At 30.0% G+C, this 17,715-nt stretch overlaps 2 protein-coding genes across 3 annotated transcripts; one reads left to right on the top strand and one right to left on the bottom strand.

The window, feature by feature from the left end:
• The first annotated feature begins 3,037 nt into the window (after positions 1–3,037).
• On the top strand, positions 3,038–10,728 carry LOC119666412 (ATPase family AAA domain-containing protein 5). 2 transcript variants are annotated; one of them, XM_038075697.1, is made up of 5 exons: positions 3,038–3,195; positions 3,403–4,239; positions 4,310–5,984; positions 7,269–8,398; positions 10,081–10,728. In XM_038075697.1, the coding sequence occupies exons 2-5, from the start codon at positions 3,410–3,412 to the stop codon at positions 10,331–10,333; spliced, it is 3,888 nt and encodes a 1,295-aa protein (XP_037931625.1). In that variant the 5' UTR covers positions 3,038–3,195; positions 3,403–3,409; the 3' UTR covers positions 10,334–10,728. The 2 variants fall into 2 exon arrangements, with proteins under 2 accessions (XP_037931625.1, XP_037931620.1); XM_038075692.1 differs by having other exon boundaries at positions 3,038–4,239.
• Positions 10,729–11,360: 632 nt separating this feature from the next.
• LOC119666426 (cytochrome b5) lies at positions 11,361–13,839 on the bottom strand. Its single transcript, XM_038075707.1, has 3 exons — positions 13,663–13,839; positions 13,474–13,605; positions 11,361–11,573 (listed from the first exon to the last, which is right to left on the bottom strand). Exons 1-3 carry the CDS (start codon positions 13,771–13,773, stop codon positions 11,454–11,456), a joined length of 363 nt encoding a protein of 120 aa, XP_037931635.1. The 5' UTR covers positions 13,774–13,839; the 3' UTR covers positions 11,361–11,453.
• Positions 13,840–17,715: the final 3,876 nt, after the last annotated feature.

The raw sequence follows: 17,715 nt of genomic DNA on the forward strand, positions 1-17,715 counted from the left end.
GCAAATAAAAGAACTATATATTATGAAATATTTTTTATTAAAATTAATTTTTTAACATATGTGAAAGAAATTTTTTAAAATATTTTGAATATACTAAACAAATCAAATTAAATAAAATCAGCAATTGCTACGCATTTATTAATGTTAAATTTTTGAATACTGCTTATACTACATTTCCACTGCTTACTTAGTGAGGTACTTAGGTCATGTGCGAGTTAGGCTAAGGACGTGTGCGAGTTAGGCTAAGTTGATGCTAAACCAAATGGGAGATTTTTTGGGATTTTTTGCACTGCACACATTTTGCCATTTATCAACACGTATCGACACATCAATACATTATCGACACACTTAGAATTTCCTCATTTAGAACGCAACTTATACGGCGTTTACATTGGCCGAAAATGGCTCATTTTGAATGAGCCATTTGAAAGTGTTTACATTCGTTCTATTTCATTTGTTCTCATTTCAACATCTAATTTTTCAACTTGCATGTTGATTTGATTTTTGGCCAGTGCCAAAAAAATGTTGCATGAAGGTTAAATATGCCTTCAAACCTTACAATATAAACTGAAAACTTGTTTCTAGATTCGATTTATTTATTTTTGGGAAGTAGAAGTTCCAAAAATTGGTGCATCGTTTTAAAGAAAATGCAACCACCAAACATTTTTTTACCTTTTTTTGTAAATATGTCAAAACAGCTTTTTCAAACTGTCAAAATGCCATGAAGAGCTTTCATTTAGAGTATGTTCAATGGATTCCTTTGCATTTGGAACGTATGTGGAATGCATTCGAACGTCATTCATACAGAATGTGAGAAAATTGCTCATTTTGTGCTTGAAATTTTATATGCAAGAATGAGCCATTCGATACTCATTTTCGATTTTTGACCAAAATGAGCCATTTTCGGCCAATGTAAACGCCGTATTAGCCTAACTCGCACACGACCTAAGTTGCGTTCTAAATGCGGGAAATTCTAAGTTGTGCCGATAATGTAGTGTTGTGTCGATACGGGTTGATAAATGACTAAATGTGTGCAGTGCAAGAAATCCCAAAAATATCCCATTTGGTTTAGCATCAACTTAGCCTAAATCGCACATGTCCTATAACTATATTGATAACAAACAAAGAAATAAAAAATGGAAAAAAAAAAAATATATTGACTAGTCACTATGTCCGTTACAGTCCATTGGTGCGGATATCCTCTTTCCATCTTCAAAATTGATTAGTCTATCAACTCTCTCTAGCATCTTTTCATCAACCGTATTTTTTTTTAAGTGTTTCTTCCATTATGTGGCCAATATAAACACCTGCTCACCGTCTTTAGTGCATATATTCCAAATTGTTTTTTGTTTTATGATTTCTTTTGTATTTATGATTATATGAATTATATAAAAACAGGCAGTGACTGCTTGAAATTATAAGGAAAAAATGTGTCAAAAACTAAACCGAGTCAAAATGTAAGCATATGTGGAAAATGCTAAATATGGCTTTTGATATAATTTAATTAAGTTAAGGTAAAGTAAATTGATATTTCCTAGGGATGCACTGCACTTATGTAAATATTTATTTATATGTGTTACAAATATGCAATTACAAATATGCAATATGCAATTTATTGCACTTATTTGTTATTTTTCTTTCTTTATTAAACACCTTGAAAAATTTTCGCAATGGTAACACCTAATTTACCTAATTTTTACTTAATTTACATTACCAAAAATGTTGATAAATACCAACATTCGCTGCCATCAATTTACTTCAACTCGCACACGGCTTATATGGCGTTTACATTGGCCGAAAATGGCTCATTTTGGTCAAAAATCGAAAATGAGTAGCGAATGGCTCATTCTTGCATATAAAATTTCAAGCGCGAAAATGAGCAATTTTCTCACATTCTGAATGAAAGACGTTCGAATGCATTCCACATATGTTCCAAATACAAGGGAATCCATTGAACATACCCTAAATAAAAGCTTTTCATGGCATTTTCACAGTTTGAGAAAGCTGTTTTTGACATATTTACAAAAAAAGGTAAACAAATGTTTGGTGGTTGCATTTTCTTGAAAACGATGCACCTCTTTTTAGAACTTCTACTTCCCAAAAGGTAATTAATCTAATATGGCGTTTACACTGGCTGAAAATGGCTCATTCTGAATGAGTCATTTGAAAGTGTTTACATTCGTTGTATTTCATTTTTTCTCATTTCAAACAGCTGATTTTTCAACTTGCATGTTGATTTAATTTTTGGTCTGTGCCAAAGGTTAAATATACCTTCAAACCTTACAATATAAACTGAAAACTTGTTTCTAGATTCGATTTATTTATTTTTGGGAAGTAGAAGTTCCAAAAATTGGTGCATCGTTTTAAAGAAAATGCAACCACCAAACATTTGTTTACCTTTTTTTGTAAATATGTCAAAACAGCTTTTTCAAATTGTCAAAATGCCATGAAGAGCTTTCATTTAGGGTATGTTCAATAGATTCCTTTGCATTTGGAACATATGTGGAATGCATTCGAACGTCTTTCATACAGAATGTGAGAAAATTGCTCATTTTTGTGCTTAAAATTTTATATGCAAGAATGAGCCATTCGCTACTCATTTTCGATTTTTGACCAAAATGAGCCATTTTCGGCCAATGTAAACGCCGTATAAGTTAAAAATATGTTTTAAGTTTATATTGTAAGGTTTGAAAGCATATTTAATCTTCATGAAATATTTTTTGGCACAGGACAAAATCAAATCAACAAGGAAGTTGAAAAATCAGCTGGTTGAAATGAGAACAAATGAATTACAACGAATGTAAACTCTTTCAAATGGCTCATTCAAAATGAGCCATTTTCGGCCAATGTAAACGCCATATTAAATGTGACATAAGAATACATGGCATACGTTTAAACGTACTGTACTATTTGTTTCAATATGTTAAGATGTACTTGCACTGAACATATCTTATGATTTCTGTCTACAAATGACAGCTTTTACCGCGCCATTTCGCTAAATTATTTTGACAATGTGTTGAAAGGAATTTTTATTTCTAGTTGATGAAATTTTCTCCAATATAAGTTGTTTTTTTTCATCGAAATTCATTATTCTGAACTTTTAATAATTTACAATGCAATGAAACCATATGAGATAGAATATTTGCTACGTTGTAATTATTATGCTTAATTATGTGTTGTGTCAGCAAAATATTGGTGAGCTTGTAAAGACACCGATTAATGGTTAATCAGTTTACTAAAAAAATTTGGCTTGAATTTAGTACAGATTAAAAGTTGTTTTCATTTAATTTTCAAAATTTACTTATTTTAATGCTTCTGTGCTCTAAGGAATAGTAACTTGCCTGTCGAAATTTTGTGTTTCTGTAACTGAGTTGTTACTTATTATTTTATTTTGATTTAAAGATTGTAAATGTTTATATCCGCTATGAAAATGACTGATTCTCACACCTCTATTGAAAGCTCTGGAAGTGATTATAACACGACAACGGCACAAGTGGACACGGCTGTTAGTGCCATAAACGAACCAGTGCAACAAAGTAATGGAACGAATGGTGGCTGTGAATCGGAATCAACAATTATACCATTTGTAATAAAAGCACCAATTGCAAATTCAAAGTTGATATTGCAAAACATGGAGGAAGTTTTAAATTCGGTCAAAAAGAAACATCGTCAAAAACACAGACGAAAAAGAGAACAGAAAAAATTGGCTCAAATTGAAGCTGCAGAGGCAGGATTAAATCGTATTTCAAATAAACCCGAAAGTACAAAGGTTGAAAAAAGTGAAAGAAAACATAAAAAGAAGCCATTACAAGAAAAATCTGCACTTGAAAATGATTTAATTCATACGAAAACAAAGAACAAATATCAAAAATCCCCACTAAAATCGGTTTCCAATGAAAGTATATTGAACCATTTTTCACGCACACCAAAAAAAAGTGATAATATTGAGTCAGATGTCATTACAAATAACAAAAACGAAACTACCAGCGTCAATGAGATAAAAAAAACCAACGCTTTTGAAGTATTAATGAATGCACGCAATAAAAGTATTGGTTCAAATTCACCTGGCAGAGAAGTATCGGAAGTATGTGAAGTAGATGCTGAAAAGTCGGCAATAAAAATAAAACGGAAGTTATTGCTTGAAGATTGGGCTGAGAAGAAAGGAGCATCCAAACGAAGGGCTGATGAAGAAATGCGTGAAGAATACATAGAACAAGAAATGAAACATCGTGCAAAACGGTGAGAGTACAAATTATTAATTTTGAAATAAAATATAAATAAATAACTTTAATATATATATTACTTGCAGATTAAAGAAAATGCTTACTAATGGTCACACCCCAAAGAGCTCACCAGTTTCACGATTAAAAGAAAATCATAAAGCAAACGATGGATTATCGCAGAGTTCAAATGCCGTTACTCCAACAAGCACTTGTAAAGAGAAAGTAAAACGAAAAAGCCGTATTCGAAAACGTTTGGAATCATTAGAATCAGAAGAATCTTTAAATGACATTAAAAAATTGGATGAAGAAACAGTGGAGTTTTTATCTAAACTAAATTCACCTACAAAGAAACGTGATAGTCTATTAGGATATTTTTCAAAAAAAGAGTCACCTAAAGACTCCATAAAAAAAGAAGTGGAAACAACAAAAACTAAAGAAGATAAACAATTGACACCAAAAATCAATCAAAAACGTAATTCAAAACGAAGAACACCGATTGAAATAAATTCCAGTAATAACATTAAGCAAACCAACGAGAAATTGTCAGAAGAACAGTGTACAACACCTAGTGGCCGTCCTAAACGATCTTGCGCTGATAAAGCACGTTATGATTATGATTTGGATGATATAAATACAGAGATATCTAATAAAGCTAACAGTTCAAGGTCAAAAGCAACAAAATGTAAGGATGATAGAGATGACATCGTTGAAGTTATCAATTTAGATGAGAGTAGTTCAAATGAAACACCAACGCAAACTCCTAAAAAATTAGCACCAGTATTTGTACGTTCTATTCCGAAGCCCCCACCAGATCCTGAAGTGTTAAAAGCACGTAAGGAATTTTTGATGTCAGGGTTGCCGGAAAAAATACGATTAGAATGGGCGAAACAAAAGCAACAAGAACTGATATATGAAGAATCAATAGAATTGTTTCCAAAAATAGCACATGTACAACAATTTGATGCTAATGATCTATCATTGGTGCAATATAAAGCTTTTGAAATAAAATTCAGAGCAGACACAGATAATGATAGTATAAAGAATTCAAACAGAAAATCTAAAAGTAAAAGTCGTTCTTCCATTGGTAACCTTACAAGTTGCACTATTCAAGATTTTCGTACGATAAGCAAATGCAACATCAATGACGTGGTGAGAAATGTTAAACTGCAGTCGTTGCCTGTTTTGCAAAATAAAATTAAAATCGTTAAAATGTGGAAAAGTAAATTTTTAAATTTTCCAACCTACAAGTGTTACAACCAATTGCGTGAAAAATATCGATATTTCAGTGCGATAGATTCAGCCCAAAATACGGAGCAAGTAACGGAGTCTTTTGTAGTAACTCGTCGCACTACTCGAACTACAGAGACGAAAAATAACTTTGATGATAGCACTGAGTATAAACCACCAAGTGCAGCACCAAATGGTGAATTGCTATTCAATGAAAAATACAGACCAATGTTGTTCGAACAAGTTCTAGTAAATTTGACCCCTATAACGCAGCTACGGGACTTTCTCTCTAATTGGTCTGATAGCAACAGCAGTAGTGTCCGCAGCTCACAAGCATTAGATGATTCTGTAGATTTTGTAAATGATTCAAATTCAAGCGCTTATGGTGTTTGTAACACAATGGTTCTGCTGGGTCCAATATCAAGCGGAAAAACGAGTGCTGTATTTGCTTTAGCAAATGAGATGAACTTTAACGTTTTAGAAATCAATGCTGGCATGAAACGAACAGGAAAGAAGCTTATACAGGAATTACAGGTAAGCTTATAACTATAATAATATATTTTCACTAGCTTCGTTCGATCAGTTAACTTACTTGAGATTGCTTGAATTACTCAAGTAGTCTAAGTAACTTAACTGGTCCAACGAAGCCAAATCAAACATACTATAAGAGAGTTTTTATACGTTGAATCGAAATTCCGTTTAACTTTAATAATAAAAACAACTTTTTAATAGGCGGCAATACTATACAATCTTTATTTATTACCATTAATTTTTATTATAGTCATACCAGTATTTCCATAAATGTTTTCGTGCTATGTCCCAACCAAACTATTTTGTAGCCTACTAGTGCCCTTAGTCTGTTGACCCTCGTAAGAAATTATAAATAACAGAAATAAAAAAAAAATTGAAATGCAAGAATAGGTACACTTCCTCGAATTTCTTAGTTCCTTTACTTAATTTAAGAAGATCAGGTAATATGAAAGCTTAAACATTGTTCTTGGTCAAGATATCATAAACTAATTATCTTAATATGGTTTTTGCAAATGCTGGACAATAATATACAAAGTGTTCTGTATTGTCCACAGTCTTGAGGCAAGAAAGGTATGTTGAAAATCTGTTGACATCCAATCTGAAAATATTGTGTTCACTCTGCGGTGACCCCGATCAGCCAATTAAGATATTACAAGAGATGTTTCGTCATTTTTCTCAAGCCTTCTTTACCAAGTTTTTCGTTCGTTTAAAAATTTCCCTTCAGAATCCTAGAAAGTCATTGACCAAATGAGAGAAATACCGCAAACTTAACACTAAATAGATAATCTGTAAAGCAGATAACATGAAAGGAATTACAAGGCAAATACATGGGTTAGGATTCGGATGGGTGTTTGTTATAAATGTATTAGCATATCGTCCATTAGCCAAATAGTCAAGTTAATTCATCCTTCACAATACCACAATGCTCTGGAACCTATATAAGATGTTAGGTAAGGTTGTAGTGGCGACCTCGTACACCAAACCATACTTGAACTTAAATAATATACTGTTATGATATCACAGAGATATAAGATATAGATATAGTTTTACAATAAATGGTTATCAGTTATAAGCTTAGTTAATTATGAGATGAATTTTATATCAACTTACTTATAACATGACTTAAACTTTAAGTATAAAAAAAAATAATACTGCAAATAGATTTTAATATGTATTAAAGAAAAATTATTAATTTTCGAAGGAGTTGTTATTAATGAAAAATTGTTTTTGCGTTCCATTTTTATATTTAATCCTAAACTAAAACTAATTTACTTTTTATGTTTATAGGAAGCAACACAATCACATCAAATACGTAAAGAGACTAGTGCAGGCCATATTAAATCCAAACAGAAATTATTGAAAATGTCACTTAAGAAACAAAATTCTCAAACATTCGACAGCGATTCCTGTAACAATGATTTGAATATAAATGCACGAAAATCCTTAATATTAATAGAAGATGCAGATATTGTGTTTGAACAAACTGATGCAGGTTTCACGGATGCTATTTATACACTTGCTGCAAGTTCGAAGCGTCCAGTTGTTATTATTGCATCCAACGCTAATTGCCAACATCTTCAACGTCTAATGAACCAGAATATGATTCAATTTTGTTCACCAAATACATTAAGTATTTCAAAATTTTTCTCTGTATTATCTTTAATAGAAAATTGTCCCATTGATGTTGAAGAAATTACATCCTTATATATATACAATCGTAAAGATGTGCGTAAAACTATAAATGAGTTACAATTTTTTATACAAAGCGGCGGTGATGCTCAAGAGCAAACACAGAAAAGTAAAGATAAAAGACTTGTAGAAAAAACGGATCAGAATAAACAGTATTTTGCTTCACCAGAAAAGCGAAAATATTCTCAAGATACAAACACATTATGTGATAAAGATGATAACCTTGGTAGTAATACAGAAATTGATGGTGAAATAATTGAAGATATGGATTATTTACATAGGAAAATATTTCATTTTTATACAATGGATCAAAATGTGTACCGAAACATACCTTTTCCCATTGATTTTGATATTTTACATTTCAATGTCAAAAATATTTTACAGATTTCACAAAATGTACAAAATGTAACGAAAGATATTGAAATTGATGATCAACCAAAACCAACAAGAAAATCGCGCACGCCAAAGAAGTCACCCCAAAAAAAATTGGAAAAAAGCGTTCAAAAATCAGATCCTCTAAGCTATTTAACTGAATTTTATAAGAATATTTCTATAGCTGCACAAATAGGTGATTGCAATGGAAAGAATTTATTGGAATCATATATAATAGACAGACAAGTTGAATATTTGACAGAGCATATAACCCACGATTTAGTGGATAGATCAATAGACCATAATTTGAATGCTAAAATTGTTTCATATAATACTTTTCATGAACCAAGAACAGGGTAAGTAATAATACTATAAAGACTTAATGGCTAATTTTATACAATCAAAACATTAACTTATAACTTCTCGGAGGTAATAATTTAATCGAATTAGATTAGGTTAGGTTGCGATGGCGGTCATGTGTACCAACGCTCACTTAAACACAAATAATTGATACAATATTTAGGACACTGTTTATACGCCACACTTGAAGAATCTCACTAAAATAGATATCTGAAGCATCTAGTGTACGAACAGCGTAGAAGAGAAGTAACTCCTTTATTCAAAGAAAAGAATATCGACTTGATGTATCGATGAACAATATTCCGTAATTTTAAAAAATAATAGCTCTGCCACTCCTAGCCAAAGTTGGAAAATGATACATGTCCTCCTTATACGTAAAGCTTTAACTTACGACAAAAGTCGTTAAACGATAGACCGATAACATAGTATCTACGTTGCTTCGATTTTAGTTACAGCAACTTACTTGTGTGAGTTTTGTAAAACTTGGGCCAAGAGAGTCTTTTGATCTGATAGTAGTCTTCACCTACCCAGGCTACCCCAACCTCAGGTATTTACATTAAATGTCAATAAATGTCAATAATGTAAGGAAGACACCAATATTTGAAAAGTGAAGAGAACAAAGCAGTTTGATTATTTAACAGTTATCCGAAAGAGTCTCTGTGTCTAGGTATCCATATTAGTTACACACTGACAGACTTTTCTCAGAGTATACTAGCATCTTTAAAATACAAGAAAGGTAACTGTAACACGTATCACATATTTAATTGCAGCTTCCATACAACTGAAAATTGATATATTTATTTTGGACTTCACATGACAGGATCCATTTTGCTACATAGTGTATATTTAGATAGTTAAAGCGATGCTCTAAGACCTAACTTATAACAAATGATGTCACTGTCGACATGTAATTTAGTTAAATTATAAAGATATTTCAAATGTGTAAAGTGGTATAGTATAGCACAGAAAATTGTATGATATTTTATATCACTAAATTCAAATTCGAAACTGGGAGTGTTCCAATTTAAGAAAGTTGATAAAGATATCAAATCGATTCATCGACGCAGATTACAACTTCAATAGAATATCCTCATAATTAATTCAAATTTTATGAATGAATATACAAGCATAGATTTGTTTGGTTCACCTTTTGAGTGAATGAAGATACTTTGACGAGATTGATGTATGGTGTTTACTTGACCGGATCAACGCCATTGCTGAAGGCGTAGTAATCAAATTATTATATATCAAATCACTGTTACCTTACTCTAAGTATGGATGATATTGTTCAATATTTAATAACAATAAGATTGTTATTTTTATTCACAAGATCTTTATCAGTAGAATAAACATTTAAAACATTTATTGTGATATATTAATGATTTAAATATGTGCACAATAATTATTCAACTGAATCAGAAATAAGGTGTTAAAATTATTTTAGATGTCACTTTGTGTCATGATAACAAAGGTTTTTGATAATTGATTTAAATGAAGTTAATTTTATTTTTTCAAATGACTCAAAATATTCTATTGACACATAGGAAATTCCTTAGTAATGAGTAATTTTAAATTTATTATTAAATCAATTATATTTTTACAATTTCTAATTTGTGTTATAAATGAATATAACCTAAAGTAATTAAAAGCTTTAATTTTTTATTATTTTTATTTTCAGATATTCGGTTTCCAGGTATTTGAGTACAAACACCATACGTAGTCAACGCGCACGTTCTTTAGATTTCGAACCAGCATTGCGATCAATATGTCGCAGTGAAAAGTTACGTTCATCCATGGAAAGACGTTCGACACGTTTCTATCATTATTTACGCAATGCTTCTACAAATATGTGCAATTTTTCGACGAATGTCTTCGACGCTGCATGCGATGTACTGCAAGAGCAAGAAAGTGATAGTGAAATGGAAACGTAGTAAAGACTACAGATCCTTAACCAATGTCTGACATACATTCACTGACCTAGTTAAGTTTAGCTATTAGATCTATTAATTTGACATTGAAAGTACAGATTAAGAGTTAGGAACTTATAACATGAGTTTGAATTAGTTACTCTAGAGCAGCAGTAGTAATGAAAAAACGCTCCAGTCTTACTCTGAATTTGAAAATAGTATATGTGAGAGTAAAAGCAATACAAATTCAATGTCTTGCTTTGTTCTTTGTTTAAAATGTTAAATATTCATAAATATTTAAATATTATAATATGTTATATATTTCAAATGTTTCCCACTTCGACAGCTCTTGAAGTGGGAAAGAACAGCAATATCACACAAATAAATTTTATTTTGGGTTTTTGCGTTCCGACTGTTGCTGTAAATATGTCTACCCTTTAAGATAGAATCAAATTTACACCAAAAAAACACCAAAACGCATGGCGTTTATAAGTTTATATCTGACAGGTTTGTTTTTACTATATGTTCGTACTGCAAGAAGTCTAAGAGCAGAGTAGAGTTAAACACTATGAGTTTTATGCTTCTGCTCTCATATGTGCTCTTTTTAAAATCAGAGTAGAAACGGAGCAAAAATAAAAACTATTAAGAAAGAGGATAGCATTTTCAATCATTGTTTATAACTATAAGAAAAGTTTTAACTCACTTCTAGAAAAGTTTCTACTTTTGCCAGAAAAAGTTATCCTTAAGCATGTAAGCCTTATTACATTTTTATATGAATATATATATATATGAAATGTTTACAAATAATTTTTTTAATGATTAAATAAAAATATTTGTTCATGTTGTTTATGTATATTGAATTAAATTAAAATAATTGTGAAGTTTATATAAAATTTTATTATCTTTCATGTTCGATTTAAAGACTAGTATTAGTATATATAAATAGTTTAATTAACTTAAAGATATTTTCTAGAATTATAAATAAAATTTTTAGAATTATAAATTTGGTTTTCTTGAATAAACTAAAATTATTTTGAATTATTGTCTAACTTAATATAGTACAAAACTTTTATGTTAATATGTATATCCTAATTATTACACTTTTTCTATCGAATGCATATTTATCTCTAATATAGTCAAGAAACTAACAACAACAAAATAATTTAAAACCTTCCTTTTCCGCTGGAGCTGATTTTTGTTGCTGTGGTTCTACTTTTGTTGAGATATTATTTATCACAGGTGACGAGTTCGTGGTTTTGACGTTCTGAAAAAAAAAATAATTTTAAATTTAGATTTATTATCTCTTAAAATGGCGCTGTATTTTAGATTATTAAAATATATCACTTTTGATAGTTAGTTATCTTTTTGTTTAGTTTTACGTTAAAAACTTAATAAAAGAAAAAGTACTTGATTAAATTTCGTTGTTATATCCGGTAAATTTGTTATGTCTACCATTAGATATTTCACCTATAAATATTTCTAGTTATTTATTTTTATTGATATTAATCAAAACGTTCAATTTGCACCCAAAAAAATAAGACAAAATTAATAATTTCGTGTCGTGTTAGTTATCCCTTATTACAATAGTAGTAGAAAAGAAATAGATAATTAATTGTCCTTAGTCAACGCTTCGTCGAATTTTGTTTCTATATTGGTCGTTATTCTTCAATAGCCGTGTTCATTTTGAGTCGCTAAATTCCAGTGCTTTGAGTGAGATTTCTTGCAAGTGGGTTTAGCTGATTCCTGAGTTTGACTGTGAGTTGTTGACAATCACATCTGCAACTGTGTTAATTCGAATGTCTCTATAACTATTTGTGTTTTTCATATTATCATCATCCGTGACTATACAGACCTAAGCCTGTTTAATAATATCTTTCCATTCCTCTGTGTTTTTTGCTTTTGTTTTCCAATTTCTTATGCTCATTTCTTCTAAATCCTGCTGCACACTGTCTTTCCATCGTTTTCTTTGTTCTCATAAATCTTAAGCGGTATTCACATACCCGGCAATCTTGTCACATGTCCATTTTTGATTGTATCACCTTCAGTTAGTCGTGTTAGTCCGTAGTTGTATCTTATGTGATACATCCCGTTTTCTTTCACGGGGTCAAAAATTTTTTTGAATATTTTCCTTTTAAGCACTGTTATCTTGCTTGCTTCAGTTTCAGTTAATCTCCATGTCTCGCAGCTATATGTTACTACTAGATGAATCAATGTTTTGTACATGTTTTGAACATACTTTTAAATATTTGTTTGCGTTTTTTATATATTAGCTTAAATAGTACCACAAAAATGTTTAATTAAACGTTTTTCAACAATAAAAATGTTTTACGGGAGTTTCTTTTCTGCAGAAAATAATTGTTCCACGCTTCTAACAGCTCTTTTGTGTTTCTCCTTCCTTGTTGAACATTCATCTACTACGTAACCGTCTGAAATTTGGCAGAAGCCGTATATACACTCTAAGTTGTTTCTTCCTCAAGTGTTTGTCCGATATTAGTAGTATAGGTATTTTTAATATATCACAATTATTTCTCTAACAAAAATAGAGTTATCTTTAGCCAAAATTGCTTAGAAGAGCTAGTGTAACTTTAAACTGTAATATTAGAATATACCACTGTTACGGCCTAAATAAGTAATGTCTGTTGTGAGACCAACCGCGACTAGTGTTTACCATCTACTACTATAAGACGTTTCGGTTTTGTGTTAAATATAAAAAAAATCTTTCGCGACCATTATTTTTTCATATTGTAGTAGTATTTATATTAAAAAAACGGAATAGATCTTCAATTATTGCCCTTCCAAAATAGTTTTATGTGAACTTTTAAGTTGTACCTAGAAATTTGTCTATAATTCTGTTTTTTTGTTTTCCATTTGTCTATAATTCACCAGATACAGCACTTTTAGGAATTCTTGGTATAATTCTTCTTGACCATATCGCATATTGCTCTAACAGTTTTTTTAAAAATTCCCCACTGATTTTCACTTGTACTCCCATTACCTTTAAGATGTATTTTTAACAATTACTCGCAATTTTTTTTTGTTTATAATTTACAAGATACAGCACTTATAGTTATTTCTTGAACTATTCCTTTTGAACATATAATCACTTAAAGTATTGCTCTAACAATTTATTCAATAGATTTCCAATAATTTTTTTATATACTCACATCGCTCACAACAACACCAATTTTGTATAATTTCATATCTTGCATTGCATCTGTTGAGTGACCCACTTCATTAAATGCTTTTGTCGCATCCTTACCACCGCAATCCAGTATTATATCTTCACCTCCAGGATGCTAATAGTAAGAAACTTTATTATTTAAAATTGAAAGCGTATGCCTTGATCTTCATACATCTTTAAGCATTTTTGATACATCATAGACTGAACCCTTTATAATTATCCAACATGGTTGACCATTTTTACCGTTGTTCTTAGCTACTTCACTTGCTGTATAGCTTTCCATTACTCTTTTTTTTTTAGTAATAAATTAAAAATTTTACAAAGATATTTCTTGCGATGCGATTTTCCACCGACGAATTATTAATGTTAACAGTGATGTTGTCTTCATATTTCGATGGTTTTTATAACTTTTAACAGTTTTCATTTCGGTACAAAGTTGGTAAGTACAATAAGTTTATAACAACTTTTAACAATTTTATATAACATATAAAAGAAATATACATAAAATCTAATCCAGCAGTTTTATCAGGGTCGCTCTGTTCATCAATACTGGGAACTAGTATCCTGTTCATTTTTATTCTATATACGGATATAATAAGGATGAACAGATAGAGAGAACGGGTCAATTCAATAAATATACATACAAATGGATTACAATAGATACAATGTACTGAAAAAAAGACGAAAATGTGTAATATTTTAAATCCCCTATAATTTATATAAACTAAATGTCTAATATTAACGGTCTAGTATTAGAGATGAACTTCGAAATGTCTACTTCTCTTAAACATACCTTGCAAACTGAATCTCTACTACATGTATAGCAATTTTAATCCAACATTTATATAGTTTTGCACAACTCATATTTACTTAAACTTTATTGCGACATCATATTTTAGGGCACTCTTTTCTTTTTCTATCCCCTAGGACACTCTTATAAAATCTTGGGTTAATACCAAATTTATTATCCTTTACAAACTCCTAATTATAGCCCAATCAGCATTTTGCTGTCGTCAGTTCTATTCACTAAAATAGCAGAGATACACTATTACGCTTTCCATTACTTGGTGCCGAATTAAAGATTTTTCTGGACGGAACATATTTGCTCAATGTCCATATCTAGGTATAATCTATACAACTCATCATGCCATATAATTCGAATACCTTCTCATTAATTTAGAAAATTTCATAACACGAAATTCGTAGAACGTAGTTTTTGTCGAAAGTTTTTTATTTCTCGTTTGTCTACTTAGCCCTCAGTAGGATCTGTTGGCAGTTGTTTGTTTTCTAAATCTTTGGGTTGATATAGTAGTGAACAGTCAGCCCAAAGGTGTTCAGAAGATTTGTTTTTTTGACAGAACACACTTTGTTTTGTAGCATTTATATTATTTGATAATTTTATTCAACATCTCTACCATTACATTGGTACATAGATAGGTCAACGTCATGTTAATAAAGTACGTATAATATCTAAGGTTTTTTTTCAATACTAGAAGAAATATCTGACAATGGTTAACTTGAACTATAAAAGAGTATGGTTTATTACAGCACTTTTTTTTACAGTAATATTTTTTTTTTGCAGTACCATAGTAAGCTCAAAGTCCAGAAACTAAGCGGTTTAGTAAAAGTAAATGTAAGTTTTAAACTTGGTGTATATAACACTCATGTTTTGCGATAAAGGTTTTCTCAAGCTTTAAAAACTTTCTATAACTAAAAATTTTTTATCGATAATTATTTATAATTACATATTTACAATTTATTTGCAATATATATTTCTTATTTTTATTTGAAATTTTAGATCTTCGGATTAATATTTAATAGATGAGACCTAATTTTTGAAATTTTTTAATGTGAAAAATTTGATTGAAACATGTCTTACATTGTCACTATAACCGACTCCTATCTTTCATACATTTCACATTCGACAGAAGTATCTAATTATTTGCTTAGACCTTATCACAGAATTGATTTGATTATTAATTGTCTTTACTCGTTTTTTCAAAATCGTTTCGATATTGAGCATTTCTTATCAATGAAACATTTCTAGACGCATTGTATGACATGTATATAAGGTATGTGAGTCCTAACTTACATACTCGGAAATGTTGTCGATATATAAGACGACACATCATTCATTGTCAATAATGCCCTAATATTGCAATCAATTGTTGTGGTCGGCGTTTTGTCTATTCGTCGGGGTAAGATAACAAATACGTGCCATAGTTTTGCAAGTGATGATAAGGCAATACGGATTTTTGAACCGCATAAAGTGTTTAGTAGAGATTGATTGTGAGTTGTGAGACTACTTGTAAATCGGTGGTGATTAACCTTTGTTTTCTTTTTATTTAGTACACAAACTTATTTACAATTTAATATTTCATTTTGTTATATAAAATGTTTTAGAGTGAATATATTATTTTTATTTTAACAAGAGTTGTACTAGTGTTATCCGAACAAGTGTACATATGTAAAGTGCCGGTTTTAGAAAATGGTCCGAAAATAAACAATTCTTAGAAGATTTAAAATTATTAATTAGATATAAAGGTGTTATATATATGATAATAAAACCAGAAGCCACGTTTAAGGTGTTTTTAAATTTTCTTTCATATTTCAAGGCTAGTTGATTTAGTGTACTTAAGCACTTTTACTCTCTATTAACTGCGAAGTTTCTTCATAACCCCCCTTTACCGCTTGACTGGATTATTGTTTATCACTTCATTAGACTAAGCAATAATTGACCTTCTGAGATTCGAGAACGCGGTGTTGATAAGCCTCTCAGTTTTCGTAAATAACTTCAGGGCTCTATCCTTTACGTATTTTTTGATCGGATCAATCTTGAGGTCCGTGAGGATGTCATTCGCCGTAATGTAACATGGTATCTTGAAAAGATATCATGGAATAGCGGTTGGAGGTCATGAAGATTTTTGGCACAGCTAATTTTTATGTTTATATTTTTATATTTATATTGTTGTTCTTAGACGGACTGAACTTTTGTGCTTAATTTATTGATGCAGAGTACTAAGGAGTACTTGGGTTGAGATGGGATATGCTGTTGTTGTAGCTCGCGGGAACCTGCTTGTGTAGTCTCTTTGGGAGGCCGTTGTTGGATAAATAAATTTATCTTGTTGTTGTATCTTGTTGAATGGATTACATAAGGAGTACATGGGTTGGGATGGGATATGTTGTTGTTGTAGCCCGCTGGAACCTGCTGCAGTCCCTTTTGGGAGGTCGTTCTTGGAACTGGAATAGGATTTAAGTGCGGGGTTTACGTGTGATGTCAATTTTAGCTAGCCTGGGTCAAAAAAGTTTGCCACTTCGATGTTTGGAATCATGAATTAATACAGATAATAGACGTGTTTCACATAAATTTATAGTTTCTTTCAGAAATTGGATTGCTATAAATATAGTAAGTAGTCCATTCTCACTGCTTTTTAGACAATTTTATCATATATAATTCCATTTTGCATAAAACCAATTTATGCATTATTATTGTATAATACAAAAAAACTAAATAGCTATTCAAATAAAATCAAACGAATTAGTTAGCAATAAAAATTAATTTGAATTTATTTTGCACTCTTTTTATGGTATTATTTTTTCCACCTCAAATATTGAATATTTTTAATATATTTATATTTAATATATTATATTTAATATATTTATTTTAAATATTTTAAGAAAAAAAATGTGTATACAACATTTAAAGTGTAATAATTTCAATTTGAATAATTTGATTTTGTTTTTATTTAATATTTTAATTAACATTATATAACGCTTTTTATATTATATTTAAAATAATATGTAGAAAAAATGCACTTAAAAATAGTAGTAAATATTTTTTTTATGTTTTTACTATTTAAGCTAATAGTTCTTTTAAGAATAACTTATAACGTACATTATGTATATATATATTAATGTAAGATATAATTATATATATATATGTGTATTGTATTTTACAGAGTTGAACACTTAAAGTGTTTCATTATATTTAGGCTTATATTAATTATAATTTATAATTTTTAGTTTAAAGTCACTGTGAATTTGTTTCTTTTTTTTTTATTATAATATTGAAGTTTTTTTATATACTATAATAAAAAATAAAAACAATTTTAATAGTTTTAACATACATACAAAGCTTGTAATATATTTTTGAAAATATGTTACATATTTTTTATAACATACATTTATGAGTACTTTTTTTACTCTTTAATAAACTTTTTGATTA

The sequence above is a fragment of the Teleopsis dalmanni genome, chromosome 1 (assembly GCF_002237135.1).
Source record: "Teleopsis dalmanni isolate 2A chromosome 1, ASM223713v2, whole genome shotgun sequence".
In the NCBI taxonomy this organism is placed as follows: domain Eukaryota; kingdom Metazoa; phylum Arthropoda; class Insecta; order Diptera; family Diopsidae; genus Teleopsis; species Teleopsis dalmanni.

Coding starts and splice junctions, on each gene's coding strand:
- LOC119666412 (XM_038075692.1), top strand. CDS start 3,410: ATGTTTATATCCGCTATGAAAATGACTGATTCTCACACCTCTATTGAA. Junction 4,240..4,309: donor ATGAAACATCGTGCAAAACG/GTGAGAGTACAA, acceptor TATTACTTGCAG/ATTAAAGAAAATGCTTACTA. Junction 8,399..10,080: donor TTTCATGAACCAAGAACAGG/GTAAGTAATAAT, acceptor TTTTATTTTCAG/ATATTCGGTTTCCAGGTATT.
- LOC119666426 (XM_038075707.1), bottom strand. CDS start 13,773: ATGGAAAGCTATACAGCAAGTGAAGTAGCTAAGAACAACGGTAAAAAT. Junction 13,606..13,662: donor TATCAAAAATGCTTAAAGAT/GTATGAAGATCA, acceptor TCTTACTATTAG/CATCCTGGAGGTGAAGATAT. Junction 11,574..13,473: donor TTGGTGTTGTTGTGAGCGAT/GTGAGTATATAA, acceptor TTTTTTTTTCAG/AACGTCAAAACCACGAACTC.